Source organism: Astatotilapia calliptera, chromosome 16 (genome assembly GCF_964374335.1).
Source record: "Astatotilapia calliptera chromosome 16, fAstCal68.1, whole genome shotgun sequence".
Lineage (NCBI taxonomy): Eukaryota > Metazoa > Chordata > Actinopteri > Cichliformes > Cichlidae > Astatotilapia > Astatotilapia calliptera.
The window spans coordinates 13,112,252-13,136,635 of NC_137437.1; the positions used below are offsets into that span (position 1 = coordinate 13,112,252).

General features: G+C 39.8%; 1 protein-coding gene and 1 long non-coding RNA gene across 3 annotated transcripts in view; one reads left to right on the forward strand and one right to left on the reverse strand.

Annotated features, from left to right (window-relative positions):
* The first annotated feature begins 227 nt into the window (after positions 1-227).
* On the forward strand, positions 228-10,903 carry shox (shox homeobox). Of its 2 annotated transcripts, none has more exons than XM_080290403.1 (6): positions 228-835; positions 2,460-2,668; positions 5,971-6,028; positions 6,194-6,303; positions 8,240-8,461; positions 8,828-10,903. In XM_080290403.1, exons 1-6 carry the CDS (start codon positions 589-591, stop codon positions 8,915-8,917), a joined length of 936 nt encoding a protein of 311 aa, XP_080146529.1. In that variant the 5' UTR covers positions 228-588; the 3' UTR covers positions 8,918-10,903. The 2 variants fall into 2 exon arrangements, with proteins under 2 accessions (XP_080146529.1, XP_026001559.2); XM_026145774.2 differs by having other exon boundaries at positions 229-835; positions 6,215-6,303.
* Positions 2,702-24,384, reverse strand: part of LOC113008400 (uncharacterized) — a 73,292-nt gene continuing 51,609 nt past the window's right edge. The window contains exon 4 of the long non-coding RNA XR_003270015.2: positions 2,702-3,779. This is a non-coding gene — a long non-coding RNA (uncharacterized LOC113008400). The remainder of the gene's footprint in view (positions 3,780-24,384) is intronic.

Consider the following 24,384-nt stretch of genomic DNA (forward strand, 5'->3'; position numbering starts at 1 on the left):
ATTGGTGACTCATGCGCACATAAGGGTTCAAACACATTTGTCAACAAATGACAAAGGAAATCAAAGCGAAATTCCACAAACCCCGCATTTCTATCTCCTAATCGCGTTAATTAAATTTTCGCCGAATTAATTAGACACAACAGCCATATACAGCCTCCTCACAGGAGTGAGCCACCATAGGCATTTTAATGACCCCGTAATTCAATTAACCGCCTCCATCAGTTCCATCATTGATTTGTGGAAGAAGAAGAAGAAGAAGAAGAAGAAGAAGAAGGAAAAAAAAGCTGCTGAAAGTTGAATTCTGCAAAGTCGAGCCGGCCTGTAATTGCTCGAGACACAGAGATCCGAGGGAAGAAGGGGTGGGGGCGCTGGGCTGAGGTGGCCGTGTATAAATAGTGTGCTCTCAAATACACAGTCACAACAGCAGGAGTGATCTCACCTCCTCTCCACCCCTTCTATCTATCGCTGCTGCCAGCCTCCTAAAAGAGCGTATCCGTGAGCTGTACACTGGTATATAGAGACGGTATATGCTGAGAATTCACGGTGGATTTCCCTGAGCAGGAGCACTACTGAGCGACAGAGCTGACCATGGAAGAACTTACGGCATTCGTGTCGAAATCGTTCGATCAGAAAACCAAGGAGAGCAGCAAAGAGAGTATCACGTACAGGGAAGTTTTGGAGAGCGGCTTGACAAGGGCGAGGGAGCTGGGCAGCCCGGAGACAAACCTGCAGGACATTACGGAGAGCAACCACTGCCCGGTGCATCTGTTCAAGGACCACGTCGAGCTGGAGAAGGAGAAACTGAAGGACTTTAATGTTACGAGGGCGACAGAGGGTAAGGTTTTCACTTTAATTGTGAGAAATGCTCCCGCGTGATGTCGGGGAAAATGTCTCAAGTTCGGCTGTCTGGTGTGTCCGGAGCGAAGCATTTTTCTTGTTGTTGTTTTAATTATTATAATTTTACAAAATCTACGCGCATAAAAAAAGAGTTGAATTTACGTAACCGCGTTTAGTCAATGTAGTTCCCCAAAGTTAACGCATTAATCTGTTATTGCAATGATAATTTTACAAAGCAGGAGGCGGGCCCTTCGCCAGACCATCGCTTTAACTGTTTAATGATAGTTTGCAAACGAAAGGAAAGAAAAAATACAGCAAGATTTGTTCTGTAGAATATAATCGTATTAAATGTCTAGTGTTTAATAATGATTTTAGCTTTATTTGGACTATATGTCATCATTTTATGCCGGTATTAAACTATCCGGCAACAACCTACTTTAAGTCAGCACTGCAGTGTATTTTCTTTTGCCTTTATTAGTAAATTATGTATTCTTGTACATTCTAGCAGGCGTTGTTTAAAAGCTTAAATATAATGTAATTATGATGCAGTGTATAAACCCATAGCCTGCAGGACTGCCGATTGCCACGCTACCTTAGACTGCACACTCTAGAGTAGCAATAAATCTTTTTATTTTTTCAGTTGCAAAATCGTGTGTAAGCTGAAAACATAAATAGATCTACCTTTTAAAAATCACTTTATTCATTTCCAGTCTGTGAAGTAGCATACAGCAGGAGCACAGGCCTCCTTTCACTCAGCAGTCACAAATGTGCAGTGGGCAGAAAACTATGATTTAGTGGATTTGTTTCTATATTTATCCTGTAAGAAGAGTTTAAAAAAATGGAGTCAGCACTATGGGGCAATAATCAGCCCTATAACTTAAATTAAATCTGTCTTTTTTAACATAAACTGATCGGATTTTATTTAAGTTAAAATGACTTTCATTTGAGAGAAAAAAAGCAGTTCGGCGTCAGCAAAGTACAAACAGTAAAATGAGACAGAAAAGGCCATTAATTGCAGCAGTTGTCAGCTGTGTTGCTAAAATTAACACTGATAACACTTAATAGCTGCTTATATAGGCTGTTCTATTTTTATTAGGCTATAGTGTACTGTCAGCCACGCAGCGTAATGGTGTGATTAAATAAAAAAAAATCTGTTGGCTGATGATTTTTATGGATATCCTAAAGGTCTGTTTTATGGAGGTGAGTAATTAGGCCTAAATCTTCTCCGTTTAGCCGGGACTTATTTCTCTGCTCTTTAAATCGCTTATACCCTTATTAGGCTTCCATATTGACTGATTTACTTCCATTACGGCACTGACATTACACGCTGACTTATGGAGGCTGGAAATGCAGCCACGGGCCTCTCTATTGAAGAACTAAGCTGTGTAATGTGTGTGTGTGTGTGTGTGTGTGTGTGTGTGTTGCTGTCAAAGTGCCAGGCCTAAGGCCCCCTGTCAGGGCCCAGTGTTGACTATATGGGGGGGAACCCTTAATGCGCACTTGTGATATGTGTGTTTTGAGCTTGGAATGTGTGCATGTGTGAATTTTAAACGCATCTTCTCCTTTAAAAAACAATAATAATAATTGTTTCCTTCCCCCACCACCCGTGGGCCGTTTAACAGGGATATATGAGTGTAAGGAGAAAAAGGAGGACGTGAAGTCCGAGGATGAAGATGCACAGGGCAAACTGAAGCAGCGGAGGAGTCGCACTAACTTCACCCTGGAGCAGCTCAACGAGCTGGAGCGGCTCTTCGACGAGACGCATTACCCGGACGCCTTCATGAGAGAGGAGCTGAGCCAGAGGCTGGGACTGTCCGAGGCCAGAGTGCAGGTGAGGATTTCCCACATAAATTACTCACTTTCTTCACTCTCGTGTCTGTGATGCAGAGCGGAAATCGTGCTGTTGCTGCTGCTGTGTGAGGAGCGGCCAAGAAGCTTTGCTGTCTGTCTGTCTGTCTGTCTGTCTGACGGCTGTAGTGTGAAAATATTTCTGCTGTTGTTAAGCAACACTTGTAAGCTCGCGCGTGTGTGTGGGTGATTTGTTAAGTGGCATCACTGCTTTGTGGGAAATATGTTAGTGATCTAGCCAGCCCTTAATTTGTTCTATAAGGAAACCCCACTGTAATTAACCGAAAATATAAGAAAATATATTTTTAGCTTTTGAGGTGGAAAACCGGACCATGTGGATCCATCGTGAAATAATTTTGCTATAAAACACGCATATTGCTATAAAAACTTGAAAATATATTATAAAACTGTGCAGTCATTTTGGAGCCTTTAAATAAACCTTTTCTGTTGTGTTTGCTCGCACACTGAGCACGTTTAAAATCCTTTGAAATGACTCGAAATACGCAAGACTGCGTGTGAGCCACGTGAAAAAACGACTTTTAAAAAAAAATTCTGGTTTCTTTTGGAACATAAACAGGTCGCATCGTGTGTCCTGAAACATACAAGTAAATAAATAAATAAAAAACAGAAGAATAAAAAGCTAGGAGCTCATTAGTTTAGTGACAGGTTGACCACTTGACAAATAAATGATCCAGCTTGTTAGTGAAAAAGCTCCACGTCTGAAATATTGCTGTAATATTCCTATGGGGAGGTTTGTAAAGCCCCGTCTAGCTTTCTCTGTGGTGTCCTAATATTCCTACAGGGAGACGGTTTCACTGCGACATTTATAAATGTTAGAAACATGACTGCACAATTGCCGCAGATTTGACTATTTTAAAAAAAATATTTATTTAGGAAAATATCAAATGTAGAGGGTTCACCATGCCCTCTTAACAAGTATGACAAATAACTATTTTTTAAAAGTGTGTGTTTAATGAAAGATTCACGTACAGTAGCAGTAAATCAGTTGTAAACCGTCCAGGATGGATAGCCTCAGAGCCAGCTGAACTTGCAGCGGTAGGCCTGTGGAGCCTTGTGCCTCCGATCCGAGCATCCTTGCGGGTAGAAAAAAAGAAGAAAGAAATCCAGCCAGTGATTAAAATGAATGAAGAGCCTGAATGGCTGCTTCAGGGGACGCGCTCTTATGTCAACTCGTATCGCTCCTCATTTTCTTTGTAATATCTGCCATTGGCTTGATGTAGTGTCCCCATAAAAACAGATTAGAAATAATTCAATTCTGGGCCAACTCTGCTGCTGTTCAGCTATATCTAATCGGATGAATAAGCCGCATCATAGAGCTTTATAAGCCACCGACTACCTTTTTTCCTGAGCGGACTTAGTTGACAGCAGTACACTGCGATTATCGCTAATAAAGTGCGTGCATTAAAATTATTTATGGAGGAAATATGACTGATAAAGACCGAGTCTGCGTGTGTGTTTTATGTTATCAAATAGACACTTGGAACCTACCGATGTTCTCTTTTGGGGGAAAAAAGATGAAGGAAAAAAAAATGAAGCATTTTCAGGCTGTCTTTTGGGGGGGTGCGCACTGGCACATGTTTTCTCCAGATTTAGTGAGAGCGAATTGCAGCAGGGCTGTTACAGGCTGTGAACCTGCGCTCCGAGCAGCTGTCAATGAATCTAATTGAAAGTTATGAGAGCTTGGTGAGGAGCAGGCAGTAATTCGGTTAGGACTAATATCTTTGGGTTTCTGGCGCGCTGCTAAATTAAATGTCATTATTCACTGTCTCTAATAAAAAATCAAAAAGGAAATGAGATTAGGGTATTTGTGAAGCGCATCATTGAGTGGCCCTTAATGAAGAAATAACTGTCTGAACCAGTGTAGTTCACTTTGCTTAACATACTGGCACGTAATTGGAATTGATCTCGGGCCCGTCTAATATTAGCCTTGATTTATCTGAGGGATTACTGTGCGTCTATGCAAAATCACCTGGGATTTTCATAAACACCTTTCCTACCATCATTTACCGCTGTAGAGCTAATAACTCACGGCGTAAACAATCGCAAACAATAACGACAATGTGCAGTGTTTAGCTTCAGGCCTACACCACGATGATGATGACAATAATAATAATAATAATAATAATAATAATAATAATAATAATAATAATAATAACAATAATAATAATAATAATTATGTACTCTACGTGGACAGGATTTATAGACATTGATAATGCATTGACAGGAAAATCTCACTGCTGTGGTTTTATTGTAAAAACTATATTTGGATGATATTTTGTGAAGCTGAGAGCGAGACATTTGTTTTCCTCGTAATTTTCGCCTCGTTGTTATCTCCTGCTCTCTCGCCTCGGTCCCTAATGGACGCTTTATCGACTTCCCCTGTTATTGCAGTCCCATCGACACGATGTTGCACGTCGCTCCCCCGCAGCTTAAAAACGGCGTCACGGCACCCCGAGTCGTCAGCAACATCATCAGTCGGCGCCCTTTGTGGTCCGCCACCGGTCGCTAATTTTCGCATCTGTAAACGATAATCATCGCGGGGGTCGAAGGGGAGGGGAGATAATGTTATTCAACGAGGCAAATTAAGTTGATGGTGATTAACAATAGGCCCGCAGCCTGCAGCTTCAAAGGCAGTCAGCAAATTGGAAGGTAGTTAATGACATTTATTTATTTATTTGAAGGATCACAGTATCCTTGTAAAATTGCTACACTTTTTCTTACAACCCTACTAGAACTTTGTTTAAGTTACAGTGACTTTAAGTGGCTGTAGCTTAGGAGATAGAGGAGGTCATCGGAAGATTGGTGGTTCGATCCCCATTTGCCAAATATCCTTGGGCAAGATACTAACCCCATGTTGCTCTGTGTGCATGTTAGATAGACAGAGCAAAGAAAAAAGTGCTTGTATGAATGAAGCAGTTGTGTAAAGCGCTTTGAGTAGAAAAGCGCTATATAAGAACCAGTCCATTTAGCTCAGTTTTAAAAGTATGTTTTTTAATCTATAAATTAGTTTAGTCTCATTTACAGTCTAATATTTTTTTCCTCTTTGAAAATTATTACAATTCGTATTTATTTGTGAACACACTTGACTTAGGTTTTATTTGCTTGCGTGTGTTGGATTTCCCCTGTTTTTATTTGCCTGGTTCCAAAAAAATAAATAAATTTGTCCATTTATGACAATCTAATTTCACTATTTAAATATGACAACAAATAGGATAGAAACTGTTTGCATCTATTCTAATCAGTTCTTTTCTCTTTCGATTGCAGGTTTGGTTTCAGAACAGGAGAGCAAAGTGTCGAAAACAAGAAAACCAGATGCACAAAGGTGAATGCAATTTGCTCCCTTTATTTTGGCCTCTTAATATTATTATTAGTGAATTTATTACTGATTACATTTTGACACAGTTTCACCATTTTTATGACTGCATGTGAAAAAAAAAGTTGTGACCTCCTCATCTCACATAACAACAACTGTCTGGCTGTCTGACAGACATCTTTCCCTTCTCTCCAGGTGTTATTCTGGGCAGCGGCAGTCCCCTTGACGCATGCAGAGTAGCACCCTATGTCAATATGGGCGCCCTCCGGATGCCCTTCCAACAGGTAGGCCATGTTTTCATATTTGCGGTAATTGACAAAGCTTGAAAAATCTAAAAATAATCCAGAAACCAAAATAATCTTAAATGTAAAAAAGGAAAATAAATAATCCAGTGGTGACAAGTAATGCGTCATCTCTAAAAAAACCCGTCAAATAAATGTAAAAGTTGAGACTGGACTGTTTTGCGCTTGGATATGCGGTGGAATTGGTGTCAGAGTGGGCCTTCTATATTTGTGCTTCCACATGCATGTATATAAGCCATGTGCAGCTATTAGACTGAAGTGATGAAAGAGTGCATACGTGGAGAGGGGAGTGAAAGGGTGGGGGTGTTGAGACCTCAGTGCACCTTTCACCTTCTGGCTGTGGGGAGAAGGTTGGACCGTACAGGGAGAGGAAAGGTGGGCAGACATTTGATCTGCTGCTGTCTGCTTCTACGTCCCGGTTGCTGTGTTGTCTGCTTGACCCTGGCTAAAAGCAACGGCCTAATTAAGCCAACAGTGCGGCGGGCGTGAGCACATAAAAGAGATGATGAAAGCGGGGAATGAAGTGGGCTCTGATGGATATTGGCGTTGAGCTGCACTGGCAGGGGTGGAGGATTGAGGCCTGCATACTGAGAGAGAGGCACGTTGCACGAGGTTGAAACAGGCACTAGGCATGCATGGACTCAGATATTACAACGCTGCATATGCATGGGAAATGAGGAGATGGCTAGCGGCTGGTGGATGGGTAAGGTCGTGACCTCTTGTCAACAAAAAAGTAAAGACTTGTGTCTTTTAAAGCAATGCAAAGTTTGTGTGTGTGCCGGGCCGAAAGCACACAATCACTCTGAACCCACGTCACCTGTTCCATTTTCAGAGACAGATTAATTTCTGCCATAACCCACAAAATCAAGTTTCATAACTGTGATTTGTTTTTCCAGTGGTCCTTCTGCATTGTGTAACCAATCGCGTTCGCACTATACAATTGGAAATTATCAGTCACGGCTGCAGTTTGTTCCCCGATTCTTTCGGTGAACGCGATACGTGGAAAAATTTGTTGTTTTGCAGAAGGTTTTGTTCGGATGCCACTGCAGCGCTTAGCAACTACAAACTCGCGGGTACAAATTAATTTTCCCTTTCGTTTAACAACTTCGATTTAAATCTCCCTTTTTGCATTTTTATACTAAAATACAACTAAAAATAATATTTAGTCAAGTTAAAACTTTGACTTTCTATCGTGCTATTTTGGTTGGAGAAGAAAGCTAGAAATACTTGAGTTTTCCCACTTCTTCCTGTGGTGTTTGAAACACATGAGACACGGCAACAGGCTCAGCTCTCTCCCTCTGAAGTAAGCGGATGCTTAATTTTCACCTACTTCTTATAAAATAATTGCCAAGAATGTGAAAACTGATATCCTATGCTCCTTATGGTTTCTTTTTCTTTTTTTTCTCCCCTTGACTCAGGAATATGTCTGGATAAATATTTATAACTCCAAATATGTGAATATCTTTTCAGTGCAAAATAGTTTATTTATGCAATTGAATACATAATCAGGATAACAAGACTGCGTATTTCCAAGGGTATAACAGAGTCCTCAGTCTGAATTAAACAAATCTGTTCTGGGTCCTAGAAAGACTTTGATTCTAGGCGATTAAATTGGATGTGGTGTCTGAGAGCAATGTATGATTCATTAACATTTAGAATAGCTGACATGAAGAAAGGGCTAAAGCGCAGAGTGCAGCCCTTAACTATTTTCATAGAAAACACACTGTAAGCAACAGCTTTGAGGGGGTAACATTTGAGGGGGAATTTAATAGTGTCAGACTGTGAAACCTAAATCCTCCCTGCACACACACACACACACACACACACACACACACACACACACACACACACACACACACACACACACACACTTGTCCTGAGGGGCTCATTCTGACTTTACGTTTTCACTGTTCTGCAGGTCCAAGCACAGCTCCAGTTGGAAGGGGTCACCCACTCCGCCCACTCCCACCCTCACCTGCACCCTCACCTGGCCGCTCACGCGCCCTACCTGATGTTCCCGCCCCCTCCTTTCGGACTACCAATCGCATCTCTGGCCGACTCGGCCTCGGCGGCGGCGGCGGTGGCAGCAGCCGCCAAAAGCAACAGCAAGAACTCGAGCATCGCCGACCTGCGACTCAAGGCAAGAAAACACACCGAGGCTCTGGGACTCTGACCCCACCGGGCTGCCCCTCCGCTCGCCTGATGCCCATAATCGCCTCTCACACAAGACTGAGCCTGTGAAAGGGCCGTGACACTCACAGCTAAAACTAAAATAAACAAAAACACTGAGTGAGAATGAAAGAGAGGAACACATAACAGAGAGGGGGAGAGAGAGAGTGGGTGTGAGAGAGAAAGGGGGAGAACAGTGGAGGAAGAAAATAAAAAAAGAAAAGAAAAGGAGGAGGGGAGCGAGAAAATTGTCACAAAACCAGCTGCCAAAACAAACCACTTGTAGAGAACGGTAATTAAATACCAATGAAATCACCTTTTACTTTTCGCCCAACAGGCAGGACTTCTGCGGGGCCAGTGGCTCAGTCCACTCCAGGCACAGATCACATCCCAAGGACCGTACAAACACATGTGGATGTCTGTCTGAGGGCCAGGCCCGGGGCCCGTCAGACCAGAAGATGTTAGAACAAAGCAAACTGGCAGGCAGCAGCAGGGCCAAAAGCAGAGCCTCGCTGACGCCATGTTGACAATGCAAAGGGTTAAACTTGTGTGTGTGTGTGGGGGGGAAACAGACCCAAACATCACCCCACCGAGGTATTGGAACGGCTCTCACCTTCACCCGCCTCCCCAATCCCCCCTCCCTCCCCTCGTGCCCCGCTCCTCACTAGAGAAACGAAAGAAGAAAACATTTAAAGAACAAAAAAAGGCCATATTTGTCTCCAACCACTGTGTTCCCTGCTGCTGCCAAGTGCATGAGCTCTAATGGAGGACCGTTACTGGGACTGGTTTCCATCCGCACCTGACATTAACACTCGACAGCTGTTTTAAACACTGCCATCCAACATGCTCCCCCCGACACCTTCAAAGTCAAAGGCCTCCATTAGAGCCTGATACCCTTCTTCTGATGGACTTATGCTCTAACAAAAGCAACAAATCCGTTTTTTTTTCTCCCTCTTTTTGTTGTTGTTAGTCGCAGACTGGAGAGACGTTGCTCTGTGTTGTCGGGCATGTGCTGGCGAGACTTTTGGTTTGCATTTCTCCCTCAAAGTGTGCTCTATCTCTCTCGCTCTGTCTTTATTATTTTCTTTCCTTTCTGTTTGTTGTGTTGTATTTTTGGGTAAAGAAGTGAAGATCGCCTTTGCACTTCAGGTCTCACACGTGGGTGTTTACAAATGGCACTACAAGCAGATACTACTTTATTAATTAAAGCGGGGAGCTGGGTTTGATATCGTCACGCGATCAGCAAAAAGAACAATTATCTTAGATAAAGGGTATAAATGGGATTTTCCTTTTTCCTCTTTTCTTCTTTTGTAATTCTGAAAAAATATGAAGAAAGCATCAGTCAAACTGAAATGCAATGGTGTGCAGTTTAAGTGCAATACTGTAAATAGCAAAAAAAGAAAAAAAGAAGTAAAAACAGCTAGCAGTTAGTCCTCAATGATAAAGAGACCCAATGACTTTATTTTACTTTTATTTTTTTCATGCACTGTTGGAGTGTTCAGTTTATTTGCCAAACCCACCAGTTTTTCTACAGCAGTGTATATTTTGTTTAGTTCGAGAAAACCCCCTTAAAGACCAGGTGCCATATCCCTACATAACCTCCTATGTATTCAGACAATTTTCTATACATCAGGCACAGCTTTTATGAGGAAAGACATGAGCACATTTTTGGATTCAGCAGAAATTAAGGTAGATGAAAATAAGCTCTCTTAAGTACTCCACCAACGGTCGAAGAAATCCTTTTTGCTTTTTGCATTTTTAGGAAAAAGTGTTTTATCAGCAAATCAGCACCCTAACCCAAACCGAGCAGTTGTTTATGATACGATTAGTTTAATTTTGCATGTTGTATGTGATTTTTTTTGTCTTTTTCATCCTTAATTTCCAAATAAATTCAACGTGTATGTTACAAATTGTTCCAGAAAAAACATTGGGATGAAATATCGTTTATTTTGACAACCTTTTAAACACTGCTGTCAGACCCGTGCTAAATATATGGATCCGCTTCAGGTCCGCGTGACCTCGATCAGTCTCCAAACAACATTTTCTGTCTTACCAGACCTCCATTTAGAAATGTTTATTAATGTCTCCATTTTAAATTAAGCATATGGGTGTTTTATTTATTATTTTGTCTGAAAGTTTATGAAAGATTAAATAGTTGAACTACAAGTGTACATTTTTACATGGCTTTGCATTTATTTTTGTATGTTTTTATTAAGTGTTTCATTTTGAATTGGGGGGTGGCGTGGGGGGTGTGGCTGTAGTAAGTTGTTTGCCTAAAAAAAAAAAAAAAAAAAAAATGTAGCGTGTCCGAGTTTACAAACATTTCAGGGACGGTTGAATTTAACAATCCATGGAATTTGTTGTACCCATTAAAATGATTACCATTTCATATGCAAGCATGCCTAAACATGAATCATCGTACAGTTTGTTTTTTTACCCTTTTGAGTCACAAAATATGAATGTACATCTTGTACAAGTAAACTATCAATAAAGTTATAAATATTTGTACACGACTTTAAAAAAATACTGTTCAAACTTGTTAAACTGCACGAAAAGCCTGGGGTTTTGCACATGAACTAATCCTCCTGGGGAGTGTAAGTGTAATTTTCCTTATACCCTCGACAAACGAACAGGACTGCAGTCCTCAGAAATTACTTGGATACACAGTGGTAACCACGTTTCCAAGATAATAACAGCAGCCCACGACTAATCCCCTCTCCCAGTGTTCGGGGTATTTGCGTCATGCTCTCTTCGTGCCTCACATCATGTTGCGGCTGATCCTCAACAGCAGTCTCAATCTGCGGATCAATATTAATATCGGTCTACAGTTGACATTCACGCAGACTCCGTGTTAGCCGGTCCAGCTCTTCACATCCAATCTGTGCCACACACCAGCAGAGAAAATTGAGCTGCTATAAAATCCAGATGCAGCCCTTTTTTTTTTTTCTGGAGCCTCTTGCGCGGCACATCTCTCTCGCAGTGTTTGTCAAAATGACACGGATAAGATTGGTATGGAAAGTGGGGGGCAGTACAGTCGTCAAATAGAAGCAAGATGGCTGTAACTGGAGTGGGAAGCCTGCAAGCGTGGAGGGAAAATAGCAGGCGAGCAAAGAGATGCGAGGGTTACTGTACATCTGACAAGTGATGTCCTCTGACCCGTGTGCTCAGAGAAGAGCTTTGGTTTGTGAGGATCGAGAATTTCTGCACGTTCGTCAGCATTTCAAGTCAGTCCCTCCACTTGTCTTACCCACACATACTACATTTTGCACTTTAAAATGGTCAGCGGCTTGTTTTTTCTCAGTGTATTAGCTTCCTCAGGGAGCCTAATTCCAGATGTGTGTATACAAAGTAATTATACCATGTACTATAGTGGCTTATTGTTTGAACCCCATACAGGAATTATCCCAAATGGCGTCCTGTTGAATGCGGTACCCCCTAGAAGGTCGCCGCGCGTTTAATTTGTACCTCTTTGCTCATACATCAAGATTGAGTGATATGGTCGCAGACTGATGGCTCCATATTTACCCAGTGACCCCTCTGGCTGAGGCTAGGTCTGGAAATAACAGCATCCTTTTATGTGTACTAATAATTAGCAAGGCACACACAGCCATCCATCAACCACCAATGAGCCATGGCTGCTTTGTCAACATGTTCAAGCACATAAAGCTATTTATGTTGGCCACAAGTAACAAATACACAATAATATCTTAATAGAGGAGAGAGAGAGTGTGTGTGTGTGTGTGGGAGGGGGGTATTTAGTGGGCTCCTGTGCTTGATATTAAATGTACATCTGGTTTTATTGCTAATGAACGTTTCCTTGGTTCTTACAGGCTGCAGAATGAGGGCTCGCTCCTTATTGTCCCGACGTTTCGTTTTAATCCTCTGTTGAAATGTACTTGGATTCCCTATAGTGATCTCAAATTCTGCTATAAACGAGTGCTTCGTCAAGTAACTGTTGTGATTTCCAAAAAGTACAGATCATCAAAAAAATTTTTCTCCCCCATACGTTCCTTTCGTCGTCCACTTCTCGTCACGTCTGGTTCGGGAAGAATGAGCTTCGCAGCTTGTCCCAGAAGTCTGAGGCTCAGTGCTACGCCGCGCTAGCCCATCAGAGGTCAAGTGCTCAGGGGTCACGTGAAAATAGTTTTTTTTTTTTTAATCACATTCTCATAATACTCTTTGAAATGCCACACACAACTATGATCAGACGGAATGTGGGCTGTCGTAGCCTCAACATAAAGCTGCGCGGGGCACCGGTAATGGTGTGAAATGACAGAGCTTATGGGCCTGAGAAGACAGTATATATTTAGCTCAAAGACATGAAGTTAGAGCTTTTGTCATGCTATATCACAATAACTTGAGGGGCTACTTGCAACAACTCTGAAAATAACAGGCTTGTTTGGTTTAGTTTGGAGGTTTTTTTTTCTTGTGTGTGTGAACCAACTTTGTGGTTCTTAAATCCCGAGTAAATCCTGTTCCTGCAGTTTCAGCTGTAACTTGAAGTGAAGCCACCCAGAGAAACCTCAGCTGAAAACAATCGAGCTGAAGTGCTGAAGTCACTACGGTCGGCCAGGGATCAAAGGGCGCCTTTCATCCCAGTTTGTTTGGGCTAGACTTTGCTTTGCTTTGTTGGCTAATGCTCATAAATGTATCTGGAGTCATCAGCGGTGCGAAACTATATTAAAACCAACATTTTAAGTCTGGGTCAACACTTGGTCTTTCTTTTTTTTCTTTTTAAGTGAAAGTGGAAACTGTCAAGAATATAAATTCTGGGTGGAAAAAAAAGAGGCATTAAGTTCAAATTCTGTTCAGCTGTTTATGTTATGTTCATTAGCCGTTTACTTTCACTTCAAGCATTTGGCTTTTGTCGTTGCAATCCAATCAAGTTATCTAATAAAAACACATTATTTTCTGTCCTATTGCAGCGTCAATTAGAGGTGATTACGAAACTTATCCGCGCCATCTACAAACACTTTTTCCTAAAACTTTGCATGAAAACAAAAAATAAGCTAGAATTAGAATAATTAGAATTTGGGATTATTCGAAGATTAATCCCAAATTGTTCACATTCTTTAGCTGCCTTTTATTAATACCCGTCATACTCTATTACTGTCAGTGTAGTCACTTACAAATACACGCAGACACCAGGATCTCTATAGAGTGGCTGCGTTTAGATGGTTTGGTTTGGGATTTAATCGTCTGGTCGGTTGTAGCTAGATAAGAGAGACTTTCATGATGTTTAGCTCCATCCAGTGGGCTTCAAGTATTTTTGACCACATGTTCTCTCCTGGTTTCACTCTCTTGCTGCCAGGAGGATCCACTTACACGTTTGAAACAATATTAGATTAAAGACAAAGTCCAGGGGCATCCAAAACAAAGTTTATTCTCAGTTTAATCACAATCAAACATGCACACATGGATAATATAATAGTTTGTTTAAGGATTTTTTTTCCAGCCACAGTATCAAAGGTCAGCAATATTAAGTTTGAAAAAGACATAAGAAAATGGCCTTTTAACAACAGCCACATTAGAATCAATTCAATTTGACTGCTTCATTTTTAGAGTCTTGTTATTTTGCATGTTAGGTTATGATGGTAAGCTGGGATGCATTAGTAACACTTTTTTCATGGTGACAAGTCAAAATATCTGAGCAATGTATCTGTTTTCTAACAAGACTCATAATTTATTTGATAATTGATTCTTCTTGTGGCGATGTTAAATGAAAGACACAGATGTGGATGTTTAGGTAATGGGATCTGCTGCTTTATATTTGGACCAAACCACAAACTTTGGGACCAACAGGAAATGCCAAAAACTGTAGTTTTACTAATGGCCACTAGAGGCTTGAGCAACGCTGAGTCATCGATTGCAAGCTTAAAATCTCAAAATTTGCAACATAAATAAACGGGTTTACAGCCTGGTCTCTTTAACTAATTCTACTGGTTGAGGGGGTTAACTTTAAATCATATTAATGCAAAAAATTATGCCTAATTAACAGCATGGCTGTTCTGAGTGACAGCAATAGATGTCTAGCGATCATAGCTAGCTGCCTGCTAGGTGTTATCACAATTAATCTTAGCCACTGAATTGGACTTCAATACTGTGTTTTTGAGTTTGTTGCTGCAATAAAATGTTGTAAATAGGATTCATGCTATGCTCAGAGTGATTTTATAGTACTAATTAGGAGATAACCTATCTGTGTGTGATGCTCTCATACGACTTATGGATCTTGCTAAGTGAGCTAACTAGCATTAGCTAGCCACATGCCCTACGGTTCTGGCTTCAAAAGAGTAGTCCACAAACAATGGGTGACATCATGGTGGCTACATCCATCTCTTATGTACAGTCTATGATTATAACACTTCTGTTTCATTAGCAGGGAAATTATGAGGAAGAAGTAAAGTGTTTTGTGATGATACTTCTCCCAGCCTTTGTGTTTAACATGCTAATCAAAATCTTTTTTGTACATTAACTTTTTATGTCTTTCTCTAAAGAGAAAAGTGTACTTTGGGCTTCTCCCAGTTTAGTTATGTTTCCCGAAAGAAAGATTATGCGTATTTATGTTAATAATACAAAGCTAAGCTAATTTCATGTGCCTGGTTGCAGTTTAACATAACTGTACTGTGTGAGCATATTTTGAATGTGATGACATAAGACATTGTGGTCTTGGTTCTTGTTGTTCACATTCTTCGCACTCTTTGAACTGCCCACAGCCACTGAGAACATATCAATTCTATTATCAAGTGGCTTTTTTTCCCCTTCAAAATAAAATAGATTTTTTAAAGAAATAAAATCCCTAATGAATGATGCACCATTGTTTCCCTTTTCTTTTTTAAAAAAATGGTAGAAATAAGCATTCATCTGCAGTTTAAAAACCATAATTCAGTCTGAAATATCCTCCACTGAAGTGCTGAGAAACAAACACTTCAATAGCTGTTTTTCAAAAATATGTTTCTTAAAATGTCAAATCCCTTTGCTGGAGTCTCTTTCAAAGCTGTTTTTAATTACACAGCTTCAAACTACTATTTAGACAACAAATTCACTCTGAGAAAATAATCATTGCATATTAATGTGATCAATAATCTCAACCAAACGGCAGTTTTATTTCCAGCCGGGCTGCCTGTTTATCTGAGCTCCACTTCCTACCGCGCAGAGAATTTAGTCAATACTGTTCACTTTTTGTTCACAAACAGTTTAGGTTATGTTCATATTTGCAAAAAAGAATGAAATAAATATTTTTTAACTGGAAAGCAAATAAGCTGAAAAATCGAAACAGATGTGGTAAACATAGCAAAACAGACCAACAGATCATCAGATTAAATTCCAAACGTGTTAGCTTTAGTGAGTTCTGATCTCCTGGAGGTCTCACATTCACATTTCTCTTCTCAGTGCAAGATGCAGGGTTAAGAAACAAGTTTGTCACAGTTTAAATCTTATACTAAACGTTAAAGTAAATATGTCCTGTGTAGGCTTTCTCATGAAAAGACGATTTCATTAATGTTGCACCAAACCTTGAAATCTATATTAATTAGCCTGGCAAAGACTCCAATTCAGCTTATCAGACAGCCTTGGAAAATGTGAAGAAATTTTTTTTGTTTTGTTTTGTTTGTTTTTTTAAAGAAAGTTTAAACTTTACACTCTATAAAGTATTTTATTATTACAGGACAGTCTGGACAATGAACTACCTGGACCTTTCCTGTATTTTTACACATTTGTTCCTGGTCTGCCCCACTTAAGATCAAAGTGGACCGTATGTGTAATAAAATGATCTTGACACTCCTGATCTATATGATAATGCAGACGTGCATGCTTTGCACTAATCTTAACTATCGCCGAGAAAAGGACACCTGAAACAGCTCTCTGTTTCAAGATCATTCAGAAACGTTTGGTTTTGACGTGGCCCAGAAAACATCAGCCTGACAGACAACTGGCTCCAGTCCTTTTTCTAAAGACAGACAAAGAAATGAGTCCTGGTGATAAGATTACAAGTACAGAGATTTAAATACAATTTGATGGTTACCCAACTTAATTGTATTATGTTAACTGGTGACACATGATTAAATTAAGTGTATTTTAATTAAGTTAACAAATCAGATCAGCAGATTTAAGTTACACACAGAGCACATGAATAAAAATAGCAAGTTAAGGGAACAGGTTATAATTTCAAGCTCGACTACAGCTCCGATGCCATTTTTATAGTGAGGATAAAGTTCTCCTTTTTTTTCTTTGTCCTGTGCTTTTTTTTACAGTCACTAATTAATTTGTCCTGTTTGTGTCAATAGCTGGAATACCCACTATATGTACATTAATACTTGAAACATTTGCTGTGTTTGCTCACCCTTGTTAAACAAATCTTGTGCTTGCCTGGTGAGAGACAGACAAAACAGCTGTGCCCTTTGACGTTTTAGTAGTGGTCACGTACTAAGTAACAGAATCTGAATACAAGCAGTGAGCTGGACACCTCAGAGACACATTAGACACAGGTGTCAACAGCAATACACAATTTTATAACCAGTATGAACTGAGTTGTTGGTTGTGATCTGTTTGTCAGGACACTGTCACATGTTCACATACAACAGTTCAAAACTTTATTTGCATTTGCAAAAAACTAATTTTAGGTTGATGCTACTTATTAAAGTATCATTTGGTGTGTTCTTTTAGACTTGTCTGATAATTTCAAATATATAAATTAAAGTTATATAAATTAATGTAAGTTTTGACTTAGGCATCTCTTCCATAATCAAAGTGTCAATGATATACAAAAACATTCTGATCATTACAAGGTTAAAACAAAGACAAACAGACAACTACACACTCTCGCTTCCACACCGGCGGTCAATTTTGAATCACTGCCTAACCCAAGAAGCATGGTTTCCAACTGTGGGAGGGACGCCCATGCATTCAAAAAAAAGAATCTGCACTGCAGCAGGTATAATGCATTAATGCATTATACTCTCTTAACTGATGTCAGTCAGAATAGATAAAAGCCAAACCTGTGCAGTTAGCTGTCCTCTGCAGGGTGGTGGGAAAGAGATTTTAGGAGCAGCCCTACAGATTTGTGGCCATCATGTAAACAGTGAATGTTAATGAAAAAGCAAACAGCCTACCTCTGCAAGTTACGCTGGAAAGCAAGTTTGAACAGTTGCGATCGCCCCTTTCCCCCTTCAAACAAGGAGCACTGCAGGGGAAAATAATTATCTGTTATTTCCAGTCTTTGGGTTACATGCATTTAGATGCCAATGAAAACAACTTCCAGTTTTGGAGTTTTGCTAAATAAATGGAAAGAAATGCAAATAGACAGAGCAAAAAGCTTATTTATTTCATTGTGATCAAAACTATCTGATGGGAAACTATAGCAGGCAAATTTGTGCCAAATTTTGGCTTCTCAAACTAAAAATAAATAAATAAATAAAATGCTCATGGTGATTTTGTTTGTCAGCACTAACGTAGAAGTGCAAACAGAAGTGCTCTAAAATAGAAAATGAAATTTACCTCTTATTTCCATGATTAAAGAAACATTTGTCACTAATGTTTTAAAACTGGTGTAAATCCACAAAGTGTGGATGAACAGATTAGGCCCCCATCACTGGTCCAAGGTAAAAAGATAAAGTAACCTAACACCTGGTCTCTGTGCGCAGTAAGAAAAACTCACTTTGATTTCATGTGTGCATATATCTATGTGTTTATGTATGTCCTAGACATATGCATGTACTTGAATCTGTTTGTCAATCGAATTTAATTTGCAGTGATGGCGTTTTATTATTTTTTAAAGAGAAATAACGTTTTTATATAAGGCGAATTTCATTCAATTACACTTTTTTGTTTTGCAATTATTTGTAATTTGTATTAACTGACTGCATTTACAAGTAGACAATGTAAATTTACAAAAGCCAGTCCCACTTCTTACACTTTTCTAACATATTAATTTTTTTTAAACTATATGATGTGTTCACTGGAAATATAATAATCTAATGTTAAGTCTTATACAAACATTTTTCTAATACACACAGATATTGTAGTCTATCAGACTAAATCTTTAACATGCATTAATTAAACTGTTCACCACATCTTTCCCCAAATAAGAAAAGATTCTCCTCCACTTTTGAAGTTTTCATACTAAAATTTGATTCGCTGACACGATAGCTTGTGCTTATTCCCCACATTTGTGCTTAAAAACTTCCCTGCTCAGTAGGAATTCATCATGACCAGCAACAAAATGAGGGCGAATCATGCAGCTGGTACAATAAGCCAACACAATGTGTAACAAATTAATCAGACTTGGCCCAGGGCATGCTTTGGAAAAATGATCTCATTTGACCAGACGGGTCGTGGCTCCTCTCTAATGATATCAGCGTACAGCACCACGACTCCTCATCTTTGTTGTGGTCATTAAGAAAATAAAAACAGCAGCCTGACTGTCAGATTCTAAACAAGTGTGAACATGGCTGAATTCAGAGTGTAAGATCGCTTCAGTGACGCTTAGCAACCAATTCATATATTTAATGATTATGAATTATGCATATTTTCCCTCAATGGAAAACAGATGGACAGCAAAATGCACTTCAGTGAAATAAGACAGCCCCCAGTTTCCTACAGATCAACATGCACTGCAACGTTTGTTTGCAAAAACCGACGAGGTTATGATATATGATTTGTTTATATACAGTGCACGATGGAATAATAATAATTAAAAATCAATAAACACATTTTTGAATCCATCAGTTCAAGGTATAACACACTTCGTGTATATCACACACTGCTACCATGGCATTTTGACCTCTTAGATAAATTAGAGCCTTAACCTTGGGCTTTGGTTGTATCCTCAGCATACTACTGAATGCACTGCATGTGGCAAAATGAGATAAATCTGAATTTAAATCACACAAAATACATTCAAGACAACTAAACAATTCCCATGACAATGATCTGGGGTTATCTACAAACATGTAAAGTAACAGTATGTCATACACACAAAACTGACCTCTCACCTTGCAAGGATTTGTACTGGTGAAGAGCAGTGCCCTTAGGGGGGCCTCGAGACTTCCAGCACATGCTCTCTGCACAATGTGGAACTTATAGCTTCCCCTTAAGGTGTAGAATTGGAAAATATTTCATACAATAAAGGCAAATGGGTCTATAAATTGCCTGAGGGGAAGCTAGCTTTCCTGATTGCTTCTCATCTCACAGTTTCCCAAATGTTTTATACTCTTCTGACTGGTAATCAATAGCTACACATGCAGCCTCTCAGCCAGCACTGGTCTTTTATAGTATGCCTAAGGAGTAGTTGTCAGTCATTGGCAACCTTATAAATAGATTGAGGCTGCATGTGGACAGATGGATGCTTTCCCTGTCAGCTGTGTAATGCCACAGTCCAAATATTTTTATTTGATTTTTTTTTTTTACAAGAGAGGATTTAACCTAAAGACTGTTTTTAAAAATGATACCATCTAATTAATTTAAGTGACTGTAGTAAAAAAAATATTAAGTTCAAATTCAGTTCAATGTGTGCTTTTTATCAATTTTCCACATGTTGATTGGTTAAATGATCTTTGAACAACATATTGTCCACGTGATAACCTTTGGGGCTCAAAGACCAAGAGCAAGTCAGTCCTGATAGCCTCCCATGTTATAATGTCTGACTTTACAGGAGAAATGACCATGTTTACAGCCTGCTACATCAAACAGTTTTGGTGTCCCTACCTCTTCTAACCCTTCTTGTCAACTCCACATGAATGATTTTTTAATTTCTCACCAGTTTAAATTATATTGATGCATTATTATTAGGGATTAGTTGAGTCAATAAGCTGGATGCCTCGATTATGTTGGCTGTTGTGTTTTTTCTTGCTGCCACTAGTTGAAATTAATTGCAAAGAGATTCATCATCCTGCACATGAAACTCTCTTTACAGTTGCTTCAGTTGCTACATGTATCTGATTGCATGGAAGTTGCTGACTTGTCTGCAAACACTAGGTAATGACTTTTTGCAACGACTGTTGCAAAATTCTGAAGAGGGCGAAGGAAACTGGAAAGTCACCAACACATTTTAAAAATTGCACCTTTTGAAACATGCTGACTTCAGATCATTGCAACTCAGCAATTTGAAGGTGAATGGTCATTGTTTCCAGGTTTCACTATAGCTCAGAGGATTAATGGCAAGTGTTTGCAGATGAGTTGGCAGCTTCCATGGGCGACAGTGGATATCTGCTAAAAATCAGATCATTCTTAAAGAGGTTTTTCTTGTTGAGCACTGTCTTTGTGACCAATTTACCGCAGTAACATCTGGCAACCTCCAGCAATAACTTGCCAACCAGTCTCTAGGCCCATGTATCAGAGACAATATCAAACTCTCTGTTTAACCTTTACACATGCACTTTTAGCAAAAGGGGCAATTTTTTTTATTACAAAGATTTTGGTTTGCTTTGTTTGTCTCAGACTGCTGAAGCCTCGTATAACTTGATGCATGCTCAATGGTACCTTTTGGGTGTTTTTGCACCAAGCTTTTGGGACTACACATGTGCCCTCAGTAGAAACAGAAGGATGGGTGCACAAGCATTATTGTCTCTGTTCATAGCTAATCTACAAATAATTTATGAATTATTTATCAAATTTACAGAAATCTGCAAACTTTTACAATAAGTGCTGCCACATTTGCTAACAAAATAATTATTAGGCCATGCTTGTCAGCTTTGCAAAAGCTCTATTGTGTGTTGGATTGTACAGAGATTTGTAAGGACATCCTTGATTTCAGTCACTGCGGTGATGATTATCCACCCGTGAAAGAGACATCAGTAAATCCAGCAAGGCTGCTGTTTGCTTTGAAGTAAACAGAGTACCTAATTACCCTTATTTACAGGACGCTTCGGAATAAAGCATTATATTATCTTGCTGTGACAGATTTACTTGCCTAATAAATGTGATCATTAGGATTTTCACTCCTCCAGCTATGCCGTGTGGATATTACTGCTTTGCTGACAATCAGATACACGCAAAAATACATCTTTGAAGTAAAGGGCAGAGAACCCCATCGTGAGTTATTATGGATGTGCTGGTGGAATTTATAGAGTGTTATTGACGCCTGCAAACCCACAGGGATGCCACAGACACACATACAGATTAATGCACTAACAAAAAAAGCAACAAATAAATAAATAAATAAAGCCCCAAAACAAATGTACTGTATAATCACCCTCAGAAAGCATTTTTTTCCCTGGCTGAGCCTGATGGCTGCTTTTGTGTGAACAGCAAATAAGTGTGGCAGGTAGATAATGTGGCACACAGTGATGAAACACAACTGGTCCTGTTAAGTTACTGTACTGCCTGTCCCTACAGGCATGCTTTTGCTATATTGATGAGCAAATGAACAGAGTTTGATTTGACTAGAGAGGATTCCATGAATTCAATTTTGATTTAAATAGCACAGCCCACGCCAGATGACTTTCAGTGGGAAGCAGGAAATTGGCTTGGGCTAAATTGAGTTGTGCTTGTTATGATGAATGCTCAGCAGCATATCAATTTGGAATGAATTTATCATCACACAGAGTGCTTATTACAGAAACTCTGAGGTAATGCATAACCCCTCTGCAGGAACAAACACCTTTATAATCTGTTTATTCAGTCAAACATGCGTTTGTCCGCAATCCTCCGATGAATCGTTTGGCTGAACCTGTGCAGTTTGGATGCTAAACTTGATGAACTTTTCCTCTTTCTGCTGTTATTCGGAGACCCAATTAGACGCACATATCCCACACAACGCTGCGGTTGGAGGCCAAAGTGCGTCTGTTTGTCCAAAGGGAAGAGACGTGGGAGAAACACATAGTGGTTTTACCCGCCAACACGCTGCATTCGGCACGGCGCATATCAATACAAGCAGTAACTAATAACACTGGCTGCAGGTATGTCTCTGAACATCAGAGGGAGACGAGTGCAAAGGTTGTTTCATCTTTTATAGATCCTGTTTGAAACCAGCAATTGCCTCAAAGAAAGACTGAGTGAAGAACCAAAGCCCGTGTGTGAGTTTGTGGGTTTTTGCGTGTATAATCATGCATGTGTACAGTTTATGAGTGTATAATCGGCCCCAGCAGTGTAACTGTCTGTTTGCAACAATCTTGCCTTGTCTTTGAAATTGTTTATGTGGGCCCAGATCCCTACGGTCGGATAAGCACGGGGCTGTAGAGTTCCCTGTGGAGGTCAACCTCTCTGAAGCCACCCCCTCCCTCATTTGCGATTGCCCTATGTGATATCACCCAGCAGGCCTGTGAACACAGGCCTAATGTTCTGGATGGATTGTGTCATGAAAGAGGACAATTATCAGGCAGTGAGCGAGGTCTCCCAGGGTTATGGCTTTAGTCAGATTATTTATTTTATGTAGTTTTTGAAGCAGGAGCTTTAAAGTTTAACAGCCCTAGGGTTCCTTGTTTTTTGTTTTTTTTTTGTTTGTTTTTTTGGGAGCCCTGGCTGTGTGTATTTGTGCGAGGGTGTGTTGCTGGGAATAAGGTTTTTGATGATCTAATTGGCTATTACTGGGGGTTTTCGGGCAATAACATTGTGCTCTTTTGTTTTGTTTTAAGGTGTAGTATATGTGATATTGAATCGACTTCATGCGAGGCCTTTCTACACCCTTCAGCATGTTGGCCATAGCAGCTGCTCTGTAGCAGAGAAATACAGATAGAATTACACAGAGAAGTATATTCTGCCCTGAATGCAAGTTTAGCTTAATGAGAAAACTATTTCTTCATTACAGAGGATTTTAACAAATTACATACACTTGTAAAATCAGAATGAAATGCACTGATCTTCATTTTTATTCTTAGTTTATGTGTGGATTAAGCAAACACACCAAGCGTTAACACAAGTGTTAATCAGAGGGCTTTAGAGATGCTTTGACTCCTACCTGCAGATGTTTAATGCATGTATGGATAGAAATGAAAGTGTTTTGACACTGCCAGCTAATTCTTGGGGAAAAGGCATTATTTCAAGGTTTTAGGACGTGTTTTTAGACTGGTGTGGTAAATGATCTGGGTATCAGGATACTTGATGATCCAATTTAAAACACATCAGCATTTAGGAGGGATTCTAGTAACGTATGGAAATAGGGTAAGAGTCAAATTTCCTTTGTTCAAGTGGTTATCGCTGAGGTTGACAGTCAGAGCACAAATAAAAGGATTTGTGCCACATTGGATTCGATTAAGACTACGCTCTGTGCCTACACTGAAGTCAACAAGAAAAGGATGAAGGAACAAACAGTCCTGAATGCTATTAATTGTATATAGTACTGTGCAAAAGTCTTGATTCTCGCCGCCCCTCCTTTCTTTAAATTTAGCTTTCAAAAAGCCACACTTTCTTGTAATATTTCTCCAGGCTGCTTTTTCACTTATTTTAACTCTAATCCCAGTACCTGACACTTTTCAGATATTTAACACTGACCTATGAATAACAGGGTTTGACAAGTATAGAACACTATTTTTGTACAACAGATGGACGAGGAAATCAGATCGTCCGTATCTAGAAGTCATGTCCTTAAGAAATAGAAAACAAATCCAGTAAAGACCTGACACAGGACCTGAGAGATGCATCTGACTCTTTAGATGATCCGTCCACTGAGACCAGAAATGGTCTCAGTGGAAAAGTGACTGTCAAGAAGTCACAAAGAAGTGAAACAGGGTGAAAAAAGAATATAGTACGGCAAAGTAGAAGTGTGGCATCATCCAAAGAAGAGCTTTGAATGTCCTTGGAGCCTGGAGAACTGTTCCTGAGGAAAGTTTAGGCTGTGCTGAAGAACAAATGCGTTCTTATCAATGTTCTGGTGCATTAGATGCATGCTCAGTTGCTTCAGGATTTGGGGAGTTTAATGGTATTTACTGGCTTCTCCCAAAGTGGGCCTAAGCAGTTTTTGTG

Excerpts from the sequence above, each read along its gene's own strand:
- shox (XM_080290403.1), top strand. The coding sequence starts at position 589 with ATGGAAGAACTTACGGCATTCGTGTCGAAATCGTTCGATCAGAAAACC. Across the intron at positions 6,029-6,193 it reads AGAAAACCAGATGCACAAAG|ACATCTTTCCCTTCTCTCCA; the intron begins GTGAATGCAATT and ends GCTGTCTGACAG. Across the intron at positions 8,462-8,827 it reads TCGCCGACCTGCGACTCAAG|GCAGGACTTCTGCGGGGCCA; the intron begins GCAAGAAAACAC and ends TTCGCCCAACAG.